Genomic DNA, 20,648 nt, shown 5'->3' with positions numbered 1-20,648 from the left:
AAATTCTGCAAGAGAACGATTGTACAGTTCTTTGTCTACTTCTCAAATACCATGGTATTCTTAACACTCCCCAGCTGGCTGATTTTGACCTCGACTACATCGCCATCCTTGAGGTATTTTGGCTCCTTCATGCCCATGGCGACTCCGGACGGTGTTCCCGTCAAAATCACAGTACCTGCTTCGAGAGTTGTGCCTTGGCTGCAAAACGAGACAAGCTCCTCGACTCCAAAGAGAAGGTCATTGGTCGGGCTATTCTGACGCTCCTCGCCATTGACAAACGTTTGCAGGTGTAGGCCCGATGCATTTCCAACAACTCGAGGGCTCACAATCATCGGCCCAAGAGGAGCAAACTTGTCAAAGCCTTTGCTGAAGCACCACTGTGGCACACCGCCGGCTTTGGCCGGATCTCTTTGCCATGCTCTGTTGGACACGTCATTTGAGGTGCAGTATCCTGCGACGTACTCGAGGGCAGCTTCTTTGCTGATGTTGCGACCGTCTTTGCCAATCACAATGGCCTGTGATTTTGGTTAGCCGAGTTCAACCACAGTCTACCGTCATCGCGAGGAATGCATACCAATTCACCTTCATAGTCGAGGGTTCCTTCCTGTGCAATGACAGGAATAGGAATGTCTTCACTAAAACCGGACAGGCAAGTGCTCGGCTTGATGAAGACGGAAGGGTACGGCGGTGGGTTGCGGCCGCCCTCTTGAACTGCAGTAATGTCAGTCAGGGAGACAGCCATAATTCGGTACAGGTTATGCTTACTGTGTTTCATGTAATTGAGACCAATGCACCTGATGATCGGCACGTCGGATCTGCGGAGAACCGGCAACAGCTTCTGAACTTTGATGGCGTCTCCCTGAGCGAGCGGCCCAAAGAGACTGCTGCCCTGCAACTCTACCGCCTGCAATTCACCACGTTGCCACTTGAGAGCCAAGTCTTGTTCATCTTTGACGAGTAAATCGCCCAGTTTCTCACTGCCGTCGGCAGCTTGGAAGCGAACGAGGCGGGACCAGGACGTCATTGTGCGAGTTCGAGGGAGATGGCGCTGAATGATGCAATTGCGTACGATACTCATCATACAACAGTATAGTTCGGAAAGGACACTCTATTTAATGGAAATATTTTACTGGTATTTCATTGGCAGAATGGTAACACTACGCAAGTTGTCGCTTCGGTGCCAAGCGTTCGGGCGCATGCCGAGATGTCGGAAGGGACGAACCAATCACGGCATGGTCCGGCCGGAGCGGTGCCCGCGATGTTCGGAATGCTCGCCACGCGAGATGGTTACATCCAACCATGAATTGATGGGACATCCCCGCCTTCTGCTCCCCAGAATATAATCGCGGGGAGTAATTTACTTATAATTCGATCGCTGAGCTTGTCTCTCTTTGGCGCATTTGCCTTGTCTGTGTGTTTATACATTTGCTGACACCAAGTACTTCGCATCTTTCAGCGCACTCTTGAACCCATTCGGAACCATGGTTTCGAGTACTGCAGCTGAGGCGACCGATTCGGTCATGCAAGAATACCTCCAGTCACTGCCCCAGATGCACATGGAGCCGCTCTGGGCGCGTATGAACGACATGGTGCCTCCCTCGCCAAACCCGGCGTGCCAGCCGCATCTCTGGTGCTACGACGACTGCCTCCCCTTCCTCTCCCAAGCGGGCAGTCTTGTTACGGAGCAGATGGCGGAGAGGAGGGTGTTGATGCTCGTGAACCCTTCGATGAGTACGAAACAGCTCTAGCAATGGCTCAGCATTTTTTTCTCTCGGAGCCTGGCTAACCGCAACTACAGAGGCTCCGCACACCACTGACACACTCTACGGTGGTCTGCAGTGGGTAAATCCAGGCGAAGTCGCGCCTGCTCATCGTCATATCGCCTATGCCGCGCGCTTCATCATCGGCGGGAATGGCTTCACTGCCGTCGAGGGCAAGAAGATGCCGCTGCAGCGCGGGGACGTGGTGGTCACACCCACATGGCATTGGCACGACCATGGTAACGAGAGCAGTGAGCCCGTGGTGTGGCTGGACGTCTTGAATCTCCCTCTATTCACCTATCTACCCGTCAACTTCGCCGAGGGCTACGAAAAGGATCGATACCCCAGTGTGTAAGTTTGCATCATCTCGGTTCGTCTCGGGAAGGGGGGCGCTGACTTGACATAGTGAGGACGCAGGTGCAGACTGGCGCCATCCATGGCACAAGACGCAAGCGGCTCTGGATGACACTACCGAGTCGTACTCCATCTTCCACTACCGGGACTCCAAGGGCCGGCCTCTATCCACCACCATCGGGGTGCAGGCGGAGCGCCTGGGTCCATCCTCCATCTCAAAGCCTTCACAGGATGTGAGCTCGTTCCTGTACCACTGCTACAAGGGACAGGGCCACACTATTGTCACCCCCCCAAAGGGTGAGAAGCTGGTTCTCCACTGGCGCGGGCGCGATACATTTGCTGTACCTGCTTGGTCGAAAGTGCAGCATTTCAATGAGTCGATGACAGAGCCGGCGTATCTGGTGGGCTTTCATGATGGCCCTTTCATCGATAACTTGGGGCTGCGAGCTAGTCCACCTGCCGCTTAAAATAGACAATATACTTTGCCTCGTACAGATTCACATGTTCCGTTCACTAAGGCTATATATGGTCTATGTATAAGAACTGTCCAATGATAAGTAGTATACACGCCGTGGCACGAGACGTCGCTGAAGCGCTGATATACCAGTCTTCTAAGCCCAAAGAGTCATGCAAATCTTGTCACCTATCAGCCTGAAAAAAAGTTGTACGGAGGGTCAAGTGAAGCATTAGGAGTGAGCAATTTATGTGCCAAGTTTATTGAGAAATTGTATCTAATTTCGCCAGCGAAACTCTGGGTGCTTCCAGTCAAGGTTCTGGATCTCTGATGCATCTAGATGGCTCAGTTCAGCGGCGGGATCCAAGTGCTCGCGACGCTTATTATCCCTTAAAATCCAGAAATACAACAAAGTAGCGGTAATAATGACCGAAGACATGGCAGCCAGGTTGAGACCTGTGCCAATATTGTACAGGGGACCGTCAGAGGGCACGTATGCCCAGGTCGCCGCCAGTCCTCCCATGTTACCCAGCATCACATTTGTTGCAATCGCAGAGGACCTTGCCGTGTCGGATGCGACGTTGGCTGCGGCATGCGAGTTTGTGAGGGCGCCATATGTGTAGATGCCAAAGAACGGCAGGAAAATGGCGCCATACCGAACATTGGGGCTCGGGGTGGCAATGAAGAGCGCATAGCCTATTGTCGGGATGACGGCGCAGAGGATGAGAAAGATGCCCCTCTTGTTCATGCGCCAGCTGGCATAGCTGGTGACGACGCAGCAAATGGCGCCGAGAATGTATGGCGGCACGGTCAATAGCTGCTTCGTCGTCATGGCCCTGTCCGGAAAGATGGTGGCCACGAGAGTCGGCAGGAAAAAGGACGCGCCCTGGACAATGATGCTGTTGAGCAGGAAGATGCAGCCGGTTGCGAGCACAACGGGATTGAGGATTCCGCGGCGCGTCTTGGTCCAGTTGAACTTGTCCACGAGTTCTTGGGCGTGGCCACGCTCACTCTGCAGGCGACGGAGCGCGAGTTCCTTTTCTTCCTCTGAAAGCCATCTTGCCGTTTGGGGGCCATTCGCCATGACGAACCAACTTCCGATTCCTAAAACACAAGTGGCGATGCCTTGCAAGTAGTTGCCTTGTCAGTCAAAGTGTCAGACATGTAGACAGCGTATCGATAAGCGCACCTTCAATGACAAAAATCATTCTCCAAGAGTGAAGCATGCCAATACCAGGAATTCTCAGAATCGCAGAAGCTAGCAGGCCGCCAAAGGCGCCCGCCAGCGACCCCGACACAATAAAGAGCGAGATTCGAAACGTCATTTCGCTTTGGCGGTACCACCGAGAGAGATAGTAGACGAGCCCCGGCAGGATGCCCGCCTCGAAGATGCCGAGCAGGAAGCGGACGCCGCAGAGCGCCGAGAAGTTGGGCACCAGGCCGGTGCACATGGTCAGGACGCCGAAGCAAAAGGTCGCGACCGGGATGAAGCGTCCCGGGCCAACCCACTTGCACAGCATGTTGCTCGGGATCTCGAACAGAATGTACGACACGTAAAAGACGGACAGCGAAATGTTGAACTGATAGCCGTGCATGTTGAGTGTCCTTTCCAAGCCCGCAATTCTTGCATTTCCTGGAAACGCTGGTTAGCCGAGGGGCACGGGAAGCCGCTGCCAATGTCTACTGACCAATGTTGGCACGATCGATGAAAGAAAACACTATGGTCAAGTATTAGCCGCAGTTTTTGAAAGTCTCGTGTGTCATGACTAACAGAAGATGATGCTGGTCAGAGGCACAATGTGCCAGTCCATCTTCCATCGAAGCTTGGACTCGCGTTCTTGTTCAGTGGCATCTTCGGTTAACCTTTGACCATTCAGTTCCTCCAAGTTCTCAGTACCTCATTCCTAGATTTCAGTATGAATACGTACTCTGCCCCGCCCAAGGGAAGTTCTTCAATGTACTTGGTGCTTGCCATACTTTCGAGGTCATCACGCTTTTCCTGCACTGCGGTGGCCATGTTTGTTGAGATGGCGAGAAAGGGGACACAGTGGAAAGATATCAATGAGTCGTGGGAGAAGATGAAAGCACTCCTGTCCGAGGGACACGTTCTATTAATCTATCGCGCAAAAGCTGTTACCCCGGACAGGGCGACAACCAAGAACTGGGAGCTAGGTGGAGTTGGCGCAACTAGTCCCCTACCCTCGACAACTCGGACGAACGTCACAGTCAATTAAACAGCCTTCCATTCGGAACTATAATGTGGCGCTGCATTGCTTCTGGTTTAGTCGGCAGTTGAAGCTTGTTGCGTGACCAAAGCCGGCTCCCCGGCTCCCGGGCACACTGCTCATCTCGGTTGCCCTGGGATGAGGAGGCGCAGATAATAAAGTTTAGTGGCACAGAAGGGTGTAAACGGCAAGGCTAGGACAACATAATTGGGCCTTCCGAGAACTCAGATATTGGGTTCCCTCAACTTCATTACTCGTGCGCAATGCCTTTCCTCTCCTTGAAATCTATGCCGCGCGACGATTCCGGGGTCAAAAGCTGGGGAATTCTGTCACCAATGGAGCTATCTTGAGTTCCATGTTGCCTTGACACTTGGGTGATGAATTTTTCTACTTGCAGAATCCAAAATAAGCACTCATTCAGTCGGAAATCGGCTCTATACAGGTTGCAAATGCAATCAATATGTGACCAATGACGGAGCTTCCATTCTTGCTGAAAGGTGAATTGTCAACCCCGCGATTTATTCATGACAGAATATCCACTTCTCCAGCTTTGCCGGAGAATGAGGCTTGTTTCTGAGCCGAGATCTCTAGGTCCGAGTTCCAGCGGTTGATACGTTGTCAATCCGTGGTTCCCCAGATGTACTTCCGAGACGGAACGATCGCTGATTGGCCACGGAGGCAACATTAGACTTCATTCAGACATTGGGGGGCGTGGTGTAAATAGCGGACCTACCTGATAAATGCTATAATACTGCTGAACAATGCTGAGCAATGCTGAACAATGACAAGGCAGTGTTTGTGTTGCGTTGTACAAATTATTCCAGCAAAGACAGTCGCAAGAAATGAAATTGTCAAAGGCACCCGCCCCCCCCCTACTCTTTGTTCTTTGTCCCTGTGGCTTTGGCTGCTCAACCTTTGATACTGGACAAGGCAATGAATGAATCGATTGCTGTGATTTATCAGCCAGAAGTTGGCATCAAGTTGGCAAAAGCCCGGCCACTGATGGTGCCTGATGTTAGCAAGAATCAGTTCGCGAGACTCAAGGAACCGTCGCCAATTGTGGCGCAAGCTACCCTGGAGAAGACTGCGCCACAATTGGCGACGGGAGGCCGCCACAGCCTGCCGTTTAAGCTTGGTAGGCTTGCCGCGCTTGCCGCTCATCGCTCGCTGCGTCATCTCCGCCCAAAGCAATCCCTTTGTGCTCCCTACGCTACGTGGCCCTGCGAGCGGCATGGAACGGGAACATTCGAGTGGTGCAGTCTCTCTTGTGCCAGCTGAGGTGGCCAGCAGCGACGGGAGCAGTGCGAGCCTGGAGGCCGCGGCCGCGTACACATGACGCAGACGGCGCGCTACAGCTTGGCCTTTGCGTTTCTGTAGGGGAATATAAATAGATGACGGCGCCTGCCCTGTGATTCTCACAAGACCTCACAATCATCACACGGTGGTATTGGCAAACGTGAAATGGCACCTACCATCGAATCATCCCTGGAGACGCAGGGCCTTGCAAGCGAGCAGACGGAGCTCCTGAACCTCATCGACAAACTACAATTTGCACAGCTCGACAGTATCAAGCTCCCGCAAATCGTCGTCGTGGGCGACCAGTCGGCCGGCAAGAGCTCTGTCCTCGAGGCCCTCTCCGGCACCCCGTTTCCGCGAGATGCCGGGGCCTGCACGAGATTCGCCACCGAAATTCGGCTCCGCAGAGCAAAGGAAGCCCGACTCAAAGTGTCCATCATCCCCGACAAGACGCGCCCGTACAACGAGCAGACCAAGCTGCTCCAGTATGGCGGTGACGTCACGGGTGACATGCCCTTTGAGACGCTGATGCGCGAAGCCACGGAGCTCATCGCACCAAAGAACATTCCTGGACGATTTGCGGCGAAAGACATCCTCGTCGTGGAGAAGACGGGCCCCGAGATGCCCCTTCTCACACTTGTCGACTTGCCTGGCCTGGTTCGGGTAGCCAACCGCGACCAGTCCGAGGCCGATATCGCGACCATCGAACATCTCTCGGACCGTTATATGAAGAGCTCCCGAACGATTATTCTTGCCGTTATTGGAGGCAACAACGACTACGTCCAGGCTCCAATCCTGACCAAGACTCGCCAGTTTGATCCAAACGGATCCAGAACGATTGGTGTTTTGACCAAGCCGGATATGACCGAGGGCATCGGCCTGGAAGACAAGTTTGTGGAGCTCGTCATGAATAAGGACGAAGAGAACCACTTCAAGCTGGGCTGGTATGTCCTGCTGAACCCTGGCCCGGGTGAGCAGTGGACCACTGCTGCGGACCGCAACCGTCGCGAGACGGAATTCTTCACCCGCGGCAAATGGGCAAACCTGCCACCGGAGATATGGGGAATCGCCTCTCTGCGTCAGAAGCTCAGCAGCCAGCTGCAGCGCCACATCGGCAAGCACGTCAAGAGCCTGCGCCGCCAGATCCAGCAGGCGCTCGAGCGCTGCGAGGGCCAGCTCAAGGAGATGGGCGAGGGCAGAGACACGGTGGAGGAGATGCGAATCGACTTGGGAGAGCTGTTTGCCGCATCCAACAATTTGGTCACGCCTGCCGTTAACGGCAACTACAAGAACCCGTTTGGCGAGCGCTTCTTTGCCCGCCAGTCGAGCCCCAAGGGCACGCCCTCGCAACAGCTCCGCGCCCGCGTCCGCGAGGAAAGCGAGCGGTTCGCGCGTCTGTTCCGCCAGCAGGGCCGCAAAGTCAACTTTTCCGAACCCTCTACCGCCAACCTCCCGTCTGCCGGCACCGTGGGCGACCAGAGCAAGAAGGATTTCGCGCAGCGCGAAGTCGAGCCTCTTCTGCGCCAGATTCGCGGCAACGAACTGCCCCTTGACTCCAACCCCCGCGCTCCGTATATTCTCTTCCAAGACTACTCGCGCAACTGGCCCGTGCTGGCGCAAGAGTACAAGGACAACCTGAGCGTCATCTGCAACGAGTTCCTGGTCGACCTCATCAGCCACATCTGGCCGATGCGCATGCGCGACCCGCTACACTACCACTTCTTGGAGTCCAAGATGCGCGAGCTCTTCGACAACGGCGACAAGGAACTGACGCGCCTGACGGACGACATGGAGCTGGAACTTCAGCCGTTCGACCCCGAGTACGAGGTGCGCCTGCGCAAGTGGCGCGCCGACGCGACGGCGAATGGCGGCACGTACACGGAAGCGGAGGAGGTGCTGGAAAAGATGCTGATCTACTACGACCTGACGGCGCGCATCTTCACCCGCAACATCATTACGCAAGTGGTGGAGCGCCACCTGCTCCTCGGCATGCTGCGTCTCTTCAACCCCGTCGAGATTCTGCGCATGCCCAACTCGACTATTGAGTCCATCGTCGCCGAGAATAAGGAGACACGCGACCGCCGCCTGATGCTCAAGGAGCAGAAAAAGGCCATTGAGGAGGCGCGCAACATTTGCGCCAGCTTGGCCATGCGCAGCGATCTGCGCGCCTATGCCGATGAGGCCGACGACGACGTCGACACGGACACGGACAGTCCGACGACGAGCCGTAGCACCATACCGCAACAGCCTGTCAACCCGCAACCTGCGCCGTCGCGTCGATCTGCCGAGGCGAACCGACAGGGTTACCCGGAAGAGCGTCCTCGACCAGCTGCCGAGGCGAACCGACAGGGCTACCCGGAAGAGCGTCCTCGACCAGCTGCCGAGGCGAACCGACAGGGCTACCCGGAAGAGCGTTCTCGCCCAGCTGCCGAGGCGAACCGACAAGAGCGTCCCCGTCCAGCGGTAGATGCACGTGGTCGTCCTCAGCAGGCGCCTCAACCGCCGTACCAGCAGCCCTCGGCGCCCGTTGCGCATGTGGCACCGGCTGCGCCGAGCTTCTACCAGGAGCAGTCTCGTGAGCGGGACCCGGCATATTACGCGACGGCGGCGTCGTCGGGGCAGCCGCACCATGGGCCGCCGCCCCCTCGTCCGCATAAGGAGGCTGGCTACGAGGAGTCCAACGGCTACTACGACGCGGCTCCAACCCAAAATGGAGGAGGTAGGGGGCACAAGGATAGTGCCCGCCAGCGCCTCGTGGCCTCGATGCGTGGGCAGTAGGGGACTTGACATGGCAAGCGAATTTTGTTTTCGTTTCGGTGTTTTGGCGGGATCTGTATTTCATTTGGATATATAGAATGGATTTATCGAAACTCAATGATTGGGAATGACGAGCAAAACTTTCATTATTTGTGATATGACTGGTAAAATGAATCAGGATGGACACAATGTAAAGAGTCACCTCCCCCTTCTAACCCCATGTCCATTCTAACCACGTAAACAAAGGAAAACAAAGAATCCAACGTGTTCTAGCTCAATTACTCGGAAGTCTTCTTCAGGCCAACCCACTCGGGGTAGTTGTACAAGACAACGGCGTCTGTGGCAGCGCACGTCGCCGCGCCGAACTTGACGTACCGGCGCGTCTTGGGCGCGAGGTTGCGCCACGCCCAGGAACTGCCGCCTCCAGTCGAGGCAGAAGAAGCAGGCGCGCCGGCCATACTAATCCCGGCTTCGGCAGACGGACCCATGACGCGGGTCGAAGTGCTAAAGGTGGCGGCGCGGCGGGCGGCAGTGCGGGCGAAGATGGTGGCAGGCATGGTTGTGTGTGTAAGTGGGCTTTGGTTGCAAGTGGTAGTGGTAGTGGTAGTGGTGGAAAGGTAGTGGGTTGTGTTTGTGCTTGATTGCAAGGCAGTGTGTGTTTAATGATGTAGAATTTTTAAATCCATTTGTTGGATTTGCCAGGACATTTATAGCTTTGCCGACATGTTGCTCACCGTCATGGTTGGTTGATGAAGCGTTATGGTTAAGCGTAATGGTGTAAGGCCGGAACTCCACCAATGATGGCTGATCAGAAACGCCGCATAACTCGTACCGATTCCGCGAAATTTTCGTAAAAAATGCCAAACTTGGACAAGATTCAAGAGGGAGACTCGGTATCGTCCAGGAGAATGCAGGGAACTTTGTCGTTGGTGTCGTCGGCAATGTACGTGCCGAGGACCGGGTCTGTGGGAGTTCAGAGTCAGCTTTGTGCGTCCGAGGGAAACAAAAGGTGGCGAGAAGCCATACGAACTCTGTTGTACCGGGCGGCTTGCCAAACATGCAGGAGGACCAAAAAGACAAAGAGACAGAAGAGGGCCAGGGCGGCGCGCAGGACCGGGTGGACGGGTGGGCAGTCGTGAGGCGGCGGCGTGGTGCCGCCGTCGGCGTGGAGCGCGCCGGCGGAGCGCTGGAATGCGTCGGCTGCGACTCTCTTTGACAGGGATACGAGAGACTCTGGGCGACAAAGGGCGGTTTGTGTCGCGGTGGGCATGGCACGGGCGAGTGCGACAAAGGCGAGCATGGAAAGCATCGTTCAAAGGCGTGGACTAAGAAGCTACAGAAATGAATTCTGTGAGAAAATCCTAGAGCTGGTCAAAGCAGCTCGCAAATGGGTCTTGCGCAAGATTATATACAACGTCCATAGGAAACCCATCGTCATCTGCATTTTCGGATTCGCGTCGAGGCCGTGTGTTTCCCAGAGGCAGTGCAGAGTCCGATCGAAGCTCCGATCGCATCGGCCCAGCCTGCTAAGAATCAAGCCAGCTAGTGGAACGAACCCCAGCTATTTTGCCCGTCCCAGACAGTACAAGATACAGGGCAGGCACCAAAGGGCGGCCACTGGCACACATCGTGCTGACGCGGCTGCCACGCCATGGGTACCGCCCTAGCCTCGATACCTAAATCATCAACACGCGTCTCCTGGGGTAAGTCTGAAGTGGAATCAGTTTCTCACGGCAACAGTTAGGCGGGCTGTGTCCAGGTCAGCCTTATAATAACACCGGCCGGGTGGGGTCAGACCTCGGACTCTGCTCGGGTGGAGTCCCGAGTCCGAGCCGGCGTATCGTACAGAGACCGCCGCTCCACACGGCATATCCCCAGTTTTGGCCCTCGACTGAGAAATTGTGGAGGGTTGGTTGCTCGATATGCTTTCAAATTGAACAATATTGTCCCTGGCCCGTCGAGCTGTAGTGGGGAAGTGAAACTTAAAGCCTTCCAAAGACGAAAATAGAAACAGGTCTCAAGACCCTCAGCTGTTAGAGTGCGCCGTGGCGCCGCCACGGTAGATAGCTCCAAGGCGACATAGCGAATGAATCTCTTGGTACATTTTCATCATCATTAATAATTATTGTGCGTCCTGCGCGGAGTTTTGATACAAGTTTTGGTCGCCGCGTCTCTGTTGCGCGGAAAATGCGACCCGGCGCATGACAAACATGACGAGGGCCCAGCATCAACGCACACCGGCGCATCGCTGCACGTCCCAACCACATGGCGCATGTGCCATTTTCATCTATTATCATGACCAAACGCGGTGCCGGCCTAGAATCGGCTCTTCTTGCGCGCCCCCACCAGCTCACCAATCGTATCGCGCACCCAGTCCACCACGGCTTTGATCATGCCCTGGGGCTTGTTCGCCTTGCCGGTGTAGCCGCTGCTGCCACTACCGTCGTGCGCGGGTTCGGTTCCCATGGTAGGGAGGACGTTGTCGCCAGCCGAAAGACTGACAAAAAGCGCAAACGGGACGAGCCAGACGCAGAGGCCAAAGTACGAGGCAATCATGGTGAAGCTCGGGACCTCGACATCGTCATAGTACGAGGCGCGTTGGTACGACGAGGTTTGCGTGTCGGAAAAGTGGCGGAACCATACGTAGTGGTCGACGAGGACGAGGACTGGCAGCCAAGTGTTAGACGCGACACGGGGAGTGCTAAGCAGGGAGCTGGGGAGGGAGGAAGCATACCACAGGACAGAATGAAGAGAGGATCTGACAGCTTCACGAATGGGAAGCGGCGCATGTTACCCAGGTAGACAATGTGCGAGACGACGCCGAGTAGCGTGGCCCAGATGGGGAAGCCATCGACAAGACACAACACGACCTGGACACCGACAATGGTGTAGATGGTGCGCGTGAGGAGGCGCTTGGCGATGACGGTATGCTCCTCGACCAGCTCGGAGAGGTAGTACAGGCCCGAGGCGATGGCGAGCGTGAGGAAGCCAAAGCCGACAATGGCGCCGGCGTAGCCGATTAGGGGAAGAATCCACATAGTTGAAGCTGAAGAGGGAGGGCGGATGGAAGAAGGAGCAAGTACGTGATGATGACCAGGAGAAGAAGAAGAAGCAGGATTGTTTGAATCAATGGGTGTATTGCATGGCCTGCGAGGAGGGTAATGGTCGCCGGTTGTCGTAAGAGGACGGTTATGCGATTCGAGAAAGAGGGTTCGTGGACGTTCAGAGGAGGCAAAAGCTTAGCTGGAGAGATTCAGGGATGACGAGGGTGGCAGGATGCCACGCCACCAAAATCGCGACCGGCCACTTATCGATAAGACAACACCCACGTAAAAAAAGATTAGTGGGGGAAGCTGTACTACAGCGACACCGACTCGAGGTTATCGAAGGCATCACGACGACACTATTCTCCTAACCTCTTTGAAAATTTGCTCGGAGTCGCTCAGACAACTTTCTCTTAGCCTCGACCATATCTCATCACCGCCAACATGTCTCGTCCCGAGGATAGCCTGTAAGCCCTCCAGTCATCCCGCAGACCCTCCCCCCCCAAACTAAAACTCTTTCCTCCCGCAGCGCGGCCGACGTCCACTACGACGACATTGAAGCCCGCAAGTACACGACGTCCTCGCGCATCCAAAACATCCAAGCCTCGATGACGCGGCGGGCCCTGGAGCTGCTGGACCTGCAGGGCCCGTCGCTCATCCTCGACATTGGCTGCGGCAGCGGCCTCTCCGGGGAGATCCTGTCCGGGGTGGCGGCGGACGAGGGCGGCCCGCACACGTGGATCGGCATGGACGTGAGCCCCTCGATGCTCGACGTGGCGCTGCAGCGCGACGTCGAGGGCGACCTCGTGCTGGCCGACATGGGCCAGGGCGTGCCCTTTCGCGCCGGCACCTTTGACGCCGCCGTCAGCATCTCGGCCGTCCAGTGGCTCTGCAGCGCCGAGACGAGCGACACGTCGCCCGCCGGCCGCCTCACCCGCTTCTTCAACGGCCTCTACGCCGCCCTGCGCCGCGGCGGCCGCGCCGTCTGCCAGTTCTACCCCAAAAACGACGCCCAGCGCACCATGATCACCCAGGCCGCCGTCAAGGCCGGCTTCGGCGCCGGCCTGCTCGAGGACGACCCGGGCACGAAGAATGTCAAGCTGTATCTGGTGCTCACCGTCGGCACCGTGGCGGGTGGTGAGGGCGGCGGCGGCGGCGGGGATATTACGAGCGTTGTCGCCGGCATGGATAATGTCGAGGTGGATGACGCGCGGCGAAAGTTTGCCGCAGTCAATAAAAAGGCCGAGGTGAAAAAGGGAAGCAAGGCGTGGATTGTCAAGAAAAAGGAGCAGATGGAGCGCAAGGGCAAGATTGTCAAGTCCACGTCCAGATATACGGGCCGCAAACGTCGCGTTGCGTTTTAGACGGCCTGAGGGCAACGATTACGAACAGAAGCATGACTGGCACGGCGTTTTGGCGTATTCAACACAATTCGACTTTTTTTTTTCTCTTTACTCAAAAGTAATGTAGCAGCACTCATCTAGGCAATGAGACGCAAAGATGGTCATGGGCAGCCAATTTTTATTGGCTTCTGGCCTCATCATACGTTAAAATCATATCTGCTCTTGCAATATCTACTTGTGCATCTACTCAGGCTTCATGGTGGGAAAGGCAAGCACCTCTCTGATGCTGTGGTTGTCGGTCAGGAACATCATCATGCGGTCGATGCCCATGCCCCAGCCTCCAGTAGGCGGGAGACCGTACTCGAGAGCCTTGCAAAACGTCTCGTCAATGGCCTGGGCCTCGTCGTCACCCTGGGCCTTTTGGTTGGCCTGCTCCTCGAAGCGCACGCGCTGCTCGGTTGCAACGTTCAATTCGGTGTAGCTGTATGGGTAAGCATTGGTACGGGCTCAAGGACAATAGAGGACTTACGCGTTGCAAATCTCCTTGGTACCGACGAAGCACTCAAAGCGCTCGCAAAGACCGGGAATGGAGCGGTGGCTCTTGGCTAGAGGAGACATCATCTTGGGGTGGCCAAAGATGAAGGTAGGGCTAATCTGCGGGGGCGTCAGCATCACTGGAAATAAAATTATGAGGAAGCATGCTTACGCATTGAGATTCGAGGTACTCGCCGACAAGAGCGTCGAGCATACGGGCGTTGGTCAGAGGGGGGTTGCACTCGACGCCAGTCTTGACCAGAATCTTCTTAAGGAACTCGCCCGTCTCGGCCGTGTGGAGGACATCACCAGTGGGGAACTTCTCGCCCGTAATCTCCTCGAGGGCGGGAATCATGTCAATTCTGCGCCATGGGCCCTCCCAGTTGATCTCGAACTCCTCGCCCTTGGAGTTGTGGTACTTGGTGATGTAACTGCCGTGAACATGCTTGACAAGGCCGGAGACCAGCTCCTCGGTCATCTTCATGAGATCGTAGACATCAGCGTAGGCCATGTAGAACTCGAGGGTGGTGAATTCTAGACCAGTTAGTACATCACTCGGTCTCGGGTGCGTTTGCCAACAAACCAGGGTTATGGGTCAGATCCATGCTCTCGTTGCGGAACTGACGGCCCATCTCGTACACGCGATCCAGGCCGCCGACGACAAGCATCTTGAGGTACAACTCGGGGGCGATGCGCAGGAACATGTCCATGTTGAGGTCGTTGTGGTGGGTGATGAAGGGCTTGGCGGTCGCGCCGCCGGCAATGGTGTTGAGCATGGGAGTCTGCACCGAGACAAAGTCGCGGTCGTCGAACCAGCGGCGGATGTAGGTGTCGACCTTGGCGCGCGTGATGAGGACGTCGCGTGCCTTGTCGTTCATCATGAGATCGAGGTATCGCTGGCGGAAACGCTGCTCGGCATTCTTGAAGCCGTAGTGGTCATCGGGGATCTAAGGGGGGGGGCGGTTAGCTGCACCCGGCCGGGATTGAGGGGAGGACGTGATGACGTACCTGGTGCAGACAGGGAGACAGAAGAGTGAGCTCGCTGGCGGCAATGGACAGCTCGCCGGAGAAATCGCCCTGGCCCTGCTTGGTCTTGGGGTTGGTGCGCGTGGGGTAACCGCGGATACCGACAATGTCACCACGGCGGATGTTGACGTGTTGGTCCTCGAAGCTGGGGGCGCCTTCACCGAGATGGTCGGCCTGGGCGAGGACCTGGAGTCTGGTGCCCTGCGCAGAGTTAGTGGCCGTTGTCGCGTGCTGTCGCGTGTCTGTCTGGTTGTACGTACATTGGAGCGGAGATCGTAGAAGAAGAGCTTGCTGCCGGCCGCGCGGCGGACATATATTCTGCCAGCGATATCGAGGGGCTTGGTCTTGTCGATTTCGCCATTCTTGAGGTGGGAGAATTCCTTTTCAAAGTTGCGAATGTCATATGTGACTTCAAACTGCGGGCACGGTTAGCAGCCGTAGCGACCGTCTGTATGGCGGGGAGCGAACCTTGTACGGGTAGGCCTTGCCCTGCTCGTGGAGTTCGTTGACGGTCCGCGAACGAATTTCAAAGTACTGTCGAGTGTCAATATTTTATTCTAGAATTTTGATTGGCGCAATGTTCGTCGCCTACCTGGTTAGGCGTCAGGTCCTTCTCGGAAGCCTCTGAGCTGCCGGCCGCCTTCTTGCCAGCAGGAGGGGGCGCGCCCGACTTTTCAGCCTTTTCCTTCTTGGCGGCCTCACGCTCGCGGACCTTTTGGCGCTTCTTGAGCTCCGACTTGGAGATCATCTCGCCGGTGACCTCGTCCAGATGCAGCTTGGCGACGGCGGCGGCAGCGGCATCGACAGGCGCCTCGGCGGCGGGGGGCTGATTATCGGCCATGGTGTATGGATGGGTATCAGTTCGTTGCGTAGCTCGTCTCGATTGCGTCTGGAAAATAGGTTGGTCTCGCCCGGGCTGGTTGCGAGCGGTTATAAGATTGCGGCACGAGGGGTAAAATTGAGTCACAAAAAATAGCAGCAGAAAAATATCCCACCGGCGTCTTTGGTGTACCAAAAGAAAACCCCACCAACCGCCAAAGATTGCCCACCAAATGGCAAAAGGCTGCCCGACTCACCCCTCCTTGAATGGGTGGGGCCGTCTATCAACCCTATAATGTGTCGCTCTGATAGATTCCAATTCCATGGTTAGTGCTATCTAGTCAATCGAGAGCTTGCTTCTTTCAGCTGAGTTTCTGACTCTGTTCTGTTCTGGCTGTCTGTTGCTCATCACCCTCGCTTCAACTACCCCTCCTCGGTCGCCTACCCCGCGGACCCCCGCGAGACCCTTGTAGGCCGTTATCGCAAGCTTGATGACTGTCACTACGGTAGTAAGTCAATGGTCTGGTTCTACTTCAAACAGCCTCAATGCACGTATCTTGTACCAAATTCAAAGTGAGTCATGGACCAAAATCTATCGGAACATAAGCGCATTCCACTCACCCCCCCCCCAAAAGCTTCGCCATTTTCGGACTCTGCCACTTACACAGTTATCTCTGCCATGGCAGTCGAGATAAAATTTGTCGAAATAAAATCATTCGAAGTTTTGATACTGCAGAGCCGATGGCCAGCAGGGCGAGTCCTGGTATCCTATTGTCTTCGGCTGACCGGCTGACTTTGGTTGGCTACCGATGAACCCGGTCGAGTTTCCCTCTGCAGGAATAGTATAGTTCAAATAGCTAAAGTATGGCTAGGATGGATTTTGTACTACTGGCGGCCAAGTCTGAGGAATCGTGCAGACGTACTCTCGCTGTGCTTTGCCGTCTTTGTAGCCAACCCTCAGGCAAGCAACTCTGGCTGCATCGCCCTCGACGGGCTCCCACACCAGCGGATCCAATGGAAAGGATGAGTGGTCACCCTCCCAATCGACAATTCCCTTCAAAGCAGGGTCTAGAACGGGAGGCTGACCAAAGGTATACTCGAGCTCTCCACCATACGTCTTGGGGATACTGCACTTTTCAATCACCTCCTCCAATGCAGAGAGAACCTCGTCGCGCCCGACGATGCGAATCTTGGACACGGTGACAGGATCAAGCCAGCCCTTGATCCAACCAAAGACGGACTGAAAAAGGGCGGCGCGCCCACGATGAAGATTGCGCCGAGCGTTTCAGGGTAGTACGCGGATGCGAGATACGCTAGAGTGTGAATGTGGCTCTTGAGGCTCCAGAATTGCAAGACGCTGATGCCAGAGACGTCCATGATGTACGTGCTAAGGGTGATGGGCACCTCGGCATGCTCGCGGTCGGGCAGCTGAGTCGAAAGAGGTTGGGTGAAGCGAAGCAGATTTTCATACAAGGCTGCAAAGCAGATGAGGTTTGCCGACGTCTTGCCGTCCTTCTTTGCCAGGGAAAAGTTGGGTTTCGCGGCGACCATTTCACTCGCCGCTACCGCTTGACCATTGAGTGTCTGAGGCGCCCAGACGTAAACGGGTGCCCCGACGCGATCCCGTCTACCGGTCCATTGCGGGTAACTTTCCCGTGTTGTTAGCAGAATGCCGATGAGAACAGGTAACTGCGTCAGAGGGTGTGGCGTCGGGCAACATACAAGAGAACGCAGCTCCTTGTAGGCTTCGCAGTCAATAGTTTCGTACAGAGTGTCGATTTCGTTGGCCTGACGCCAAGTCTCCGTGTCGTTAAACTGAGTGTAGGCAGCTTCGACGTCCCATCGGCGAGCGCGGAGGAAGCGCCTGTGAGTTCGTGCTTGTCAGAGAGTTGTGCATACTGGAAAATCATATCGTCGGCATACCAGCCTCGCACTCACAGCAACTTGACGTCCTGCGCGGGCGTAGACTTTTCAAAGTCAGGGTACTCCCGCTTTGCGAGCAGGCTTCTGAAACTGTCGAGAGCGTCCTGCTGCTGCACAGTCAATGACCCATAGTGGCCGGTGGGATATTGGGATACCGAGTCGTTCCTGACAGCCTGGCTACTAGGAGGAGGCATGGCTACCTGCCTTGGGTATTAGCTTGGGTCAATTACAGGGCTGCCCTGTCATAATGGAGCTACCGATGGCGTCAAACGAGCACTGGTCACTTACAATTGACCCAATGTTTGTAATGCAGAATTCAAAGGTATAGGAGGTGTTATTGTATAGCGTAAGATTAGTTGCGGGGAAGAGGATAGCTAGATTGCATATACGGATGCTTGGTTTGTTGTGGGCAAAAGGTCGACTCCGGCTCCGTAGCGTGGCTGGAAGGCTACAAATGGTCTCACGTTAGCCAGCCACCACGACGAAGAAGACATTTCTGATTCACTGCAGTGAGACCTCTCTAATGTGACTACTCGTGCCGCCCCCTCTTTATCGACCGCCTCTGCCAAGGCATAGGCATTCTCAAAGCAGCAAACCCCGCAGGTATATTCCACATATTTAACACAGAGGTACGAACAACGTGGCAAAACTTGGGGTTGTCGATGAAAGCGGTGGTGAGAAAGTGGACGGTACGAGAGGCTCTTTGAGGAGAGGTCGTCGCAATGATTGGATGCATTGCGATACGCTTATTGTCGTTTCTGACTACGATAGCCTCCTTGTGGTAGAAGAACCTCCAGGGTGTGAAGTAGAGGCTAGAGGACGAGATTCGGCTCAAGTGGCGATCGTCGTCGGCGAGTGGCTGGCGTGCACCGTTTTGAAGTTCATAAGTCGCAATTCATCCTTTATTGAAAACTTCCATTATGTTGCATCCCATATACCGCCCCCAGTGTGTGTGAACTATAAAATGCTATATTGACAATTGATCATATCTTCCAAGCCGTCGCGCCAGCGTATGTATTATTGGCCCTTGCCCGTCCTCGTCCTCGTCTTCAACGAGGACTTGGGAGTTCTCAGCACGCCAAATGCAGCAGCCGCCACCACGGCTGTGCCGGTAGCTCCCACCGTATAAGCATATTCTCTGCCTGCCCACCAGTAGATGCTAGTGAACAGGATCGGGCCCAGACCGCGACCGAGCTGACCCCAGCTGCGCAAGTTGCCCAGTTTGCTGCCTCTCTCGTCCTCGTCAGCCTCGAAGCTGCTGAGCGCATTCAGACCCGTGACCACAGTGGCCGAGGTGATGGCTAGACAGGTCGCCGCGGCGTAGAGGCCACCAGTGGTGTTGAGGCGCGCCAGCAAGACAAAGGCAGCTAGGCAGGCCGTCGTGCCAAGACGCACAGAGGTCAGCGGCGGCAGACGCCGAGTCACGCCACCTTGCAAGATGGACGCGACGAGGCCAATGAAGCCGAGTAGCCGGCCGTTGTTGCCAGATGAAAACGCAAAGAGATCATACGTCATAAACGACAGCGAGCTTTCCATCCCAGAAAAGAACAGCAAAAAGACAAAGTGTACAGCGTTGAGTATAATGTGTGAGTTTGTTCTCTCGAGAGGCTTTTTGGGAGCTGTTGATTTTGTGCCGTTACCGTTCGAATTTGCTTTACCGCCGGTTGCTGTCGTCTTTCCTGTAATGGCGGGGAGAGTCTCAGGCAAGTAAAAGTACAGGTAAACTGTCTCCAGCACGATGAGCCCTAAGCTGACACCAGCGGCCGTCGCAAATGGGTTGGCCTTGACGGAAGGAACGGTGCTCAGCCAGGCACCCAACGCGGGGCCAAAGGTAAAAGCTACTGAGAAGCAGGCGCCGATGATGGCCATAGTCGAGCCACGCGACGCCTCGTCTGAAATGTCGCTTGCCATGGCGGTGGCCAGCTGGATGTTGCCTTCAGAAAGACCGCCGACGACACGGCTCGCGATAAAAGTTCGGAAGTCGACAGCAGCGACCCAGAGTAGCACAGAGAGGATGTTGCCGGCCATAGAGGCGAGGAGAGCTTTGCGACGGCCATACCGATCGGAGAGCCGGCCAATCAGCGGTGATGCAAACGCCTGGAGGAGACTGACTCGCGGCGCGCAAAGGTTAGCAGATCGAAAGATGTTGTTTGTGGGGAGATCCGGCGTCTCACGAAAACAGAGAGCCCATTGCGCCGCCGAGCAGGACAATGTCATAGCGCGATTCGATCGGTCGCGCAAAGGACGCCTTGTAGCTGTTGAGGCCACCGATGATGCGCTGCAGGAGGGTCGGGGGGCCGCCATCAATGAGTGCTGGAGCTTCGAGGTCGCGGTAGAACTCGAGAAGTCGCGGGAAGAGTGGGAGGATGAATGTAAAGGGGATCTATCGAGATGGTGGTCAGCCTCTTCTTCTGCGCTCTAGACGCGCGCGCGCTCACCCCGCCGCAAAGTGAGGGTGACGCTTGCGCTGAAGCTGGATAGGGAGTCAGGCATGTCCTTACCAAGTCTAGAAGAAGTGAGAAAGCAATCACTCGCAGGACTCGCTTCCTTGTAGCCGGGTCGACGGTGGCTGCCATGGCGGATGGATAGGACAGACGCGGTGTTAGGACATCTGAAGATGCGGGACAAGGATACAGGCAAGAGCAGAAGCGCGATTTCTGGCCAGCCAAATGATAAAGAATATGCAGATACGAAAAGCAATGCAAAACAGAAAACGCAGTCGAGGGTACCTAAGAAGCTGGGTCAGGCCAAGCTGTCCAGTCAGGGATCCGATGATGACAAGATCACGATAGCTCCCCGGGAAGTCAGTGGGCCGAGAGGCTGTGGCTTGACGTTTGTGGCGGAACAGGGCAGGTACCCAACGAGAGACTTGGGCTAACAGATAGGTACCTAGGTAGGTAGGTGTGAGTTAGTTGCTGGCACTACCCAATCAGTCATGTATGGCTCAGGAACAAATTGCTTGAATTTTTTCAAGAAGGGGACAGAAGTAGCAGAGCAAATAGAAAACAATTAGATGACAGCCAATTGATGTTTTGTCTCTGCACACAAGTGGTGACAATGGTGCGACAGGGGAGGCAACACTATTGGCTACAGAGAACCGGTTCCCATTCTTT

The 20,648-nt window shown here is 55.5% G+C and overlaps 9 protein-coding genes across 9 annotated transcripts; 3 read left to right on the top strand and 6 right to left on the bottom strand.

Moving 5' to 3' along the window:
• Window positions 1-35: 35 nt before the first annotated feature.
• CCM_00824 (fumarylacetoacetate hydrolase) lies at window positions 36-1,024 on the bottom strand (the record flags this gene model as incomplete). The annotated part of the gene is made up of 2 exons (XM_006665983.1): window positions 36-515; window positions 575-1,024. 2 exons carry the CDS (start codon window positions 1,022-1,024, stop codon window positions 36-38), a joined length of 930 nt encoding a protein of 309 aa, XP_006666046.1.
• Window positions 1,025-1,481: 457 nt separating this feature from the next.
• CCM_00823 (gentisate 1,2-dioxygenase, putative) lies at window positions 1,482-2,581 on the top strand (the record flags this gene model as incomplete). The annotated part of the gene is made up of 3 exons (XM_006665982.1): window positions 1,482-1,731; window positions 1,799-2,111; window positions 2,167-2,581. 3 exons carry the CDS (start codon window positions 1,482-1,484, stop codon window positions 2,579-2,581), a joined length of 978 nt encoding a protein of 325 aa, XP_006666045.1.
• Window positions 2,582-2,845: 264 nt separating this feature from the next.
• Window positions 2,846-4,585, bottom strand: CCM_00822 (MFS transporter; the record flags this gene model as incomplete). Its single annotated transcript, XM_006665981.1, has 5 exons — window positions 2,846-3,708; window positions 3,758-4,201; window positions 4,257-4,286; window positions 4,340-4,431; window positions 4,497-4,585. The coding sequence occupies 5 exons, from the start codon at window positions 4,583-4,585 to the stop codon at window positions 2,846-2,848; spliced, it is 1,518 nt and encodes a 505-aa protein (XP_006666044.1).
• A 1,669-nt stretch (window positions 4,586-6,254) lies between these two features.
• On the top strand, window positions 6,255-10,062 carry CCM_00821 (GTP-binding protein; the record flags this gene model as incomplete). The annotated part of the gene is made up of 4 exons (XM_006665980.1): window positions 6,255-8,856; window positions 9,120-9,413; window positions 9,722-9,789; window positions 9,910-10,062. The coding sequence occupies 4 exons, from the start codon at window positions 6,255-6,257 to the stop codon at window positions 10,060-10,062; spliced, it is 3,117 nt and encodes a 1,038-aa protein (XP_006666043.1).
• Window positions 10,063-11,162: 1,100 nt separating this feature from the next.
• On the bottom strand, window positions 11,163-11,884 carry CCM_00820 (Transmembrane adaptor Erv26; the record flags this gene model as incomplete). The annotated part of the gene is made up of 2 exons (XM_006665979.1): window positions 11,163-11,512; window positions 11,581-11,884. 2 exons carry the CDS (start codon window positions 11,882-11,884, stop codon window positions 11,163-11,165), a joined length of 654 nt encoding a protein of 217 aa, XP_006666042.1.
• Window positions 11,885-12,334: 450 nt separating this feature from the next.
• CCM_00819 (methyltransferase) lies at window positions 12,335-13,254 on the top strand (the record flags this gene model as incomplete). The annotated part of the gene is made up of 2 exons (XM_006665978.1): window positions 12,335-12,357; window positions 12,420-13,254. 2 exons carry the CDS (start codon window positions 12,335-12,337, stop codon window positions 13,252-13,254), a joined length of 858 nt encoding a protein of 285 aa, XP_006666041.1.
• A 222-nt stretch (window positions 13,255-13,476) lies between these two features.
• On the bottom strand, window positions 13,477-15,634 carry CCM_00818 (lysyl-tRNA synthetase; the record flags this gene model as incomplete). Its single annotated transcript, XM_006665977.1, has 8 exons — window positions 13,477-13,714; window positions 13,763-13,887; window positions 13,940-14,301; window positions 14,351-14,714; window positions 14,776-14,994; window positions 15,054-15,209; window positions 15,262-15,327; window positions 15,386-15,634. The coding sequence occupies 8 exons, from the start codon at window positions 15,632-15,634 to the stop codon at window positions 13,477-13,479; spliced, it is 1,779 nt and encodes a 592-aa protein (XP_006666040.1).
• A 690-nt stretch (window positions 15,635-16,324) lies between these two features.
• CCM_00817 (Cellular retinaldehyde-binding protein) lies at window positions 16,325-18,271 on the bottom strand (the record flags this gene model as incomplete). Its single annotated transcript, XM_006665976.1, has 8 exons — window positions 16,325-16,469; window positions 16,536-16,831; window positions 16,876-17,196; window positions 17,335-17,476; window positions 17,551-17,735; window positions 17,824-17,975; window positions 18,041-18,116; window positions 18,173-18,271. 8 exons carry the CDS (start codon window positions 18,269-18,271, stop codon window positions 16,325-16,327), a joined length of 1,416 nt encoding a protein of 471 aa, XP_006666039.1.
• A 281-nt stretch (window positions 18,272-18,552) lies between these two features.
• Window positions 18,553-20,111, bottom strand: CCM_00816 (tetracycline transporter; the record flags this gene model as incomplete). The annotated part of the gene is made up of 3 exons (XM_006665975.1): window positions 18,553-19,642; window positions 19,710-19,918; window positions 20,037-20,111. 3 exons carry the CDS (start codon window positions 20,109-20,111, stop codon window positions 18,553-18,555), a joined length of 1,374 nt encoding a protein of 457 aa, XP_006666038.1.
• Window positions 20,112-20,648: the final 537 nt, after the last annotated feature.

Source organism: Cordyceps militaris (genome assembly GCF_000225605.1).
Source record: "Cordyceps militaris CM01 unplaced genomic scaffold CCM_S00001, whole genome shotgun sequence".
In the NCBI taxonomy this organism is placed as follows: Eukaryota; Fungi; Ascomycota; class Sordariomycetes; order Hypocreales; family Cordycipitaceae; genus Cordyceps; species Cordyceps militaris.
The sequence above is the reverse complement of the archived record's forward strand: the minus strand, read 5'-3'. Positions and strand labels throughout refer to the sequence as shown.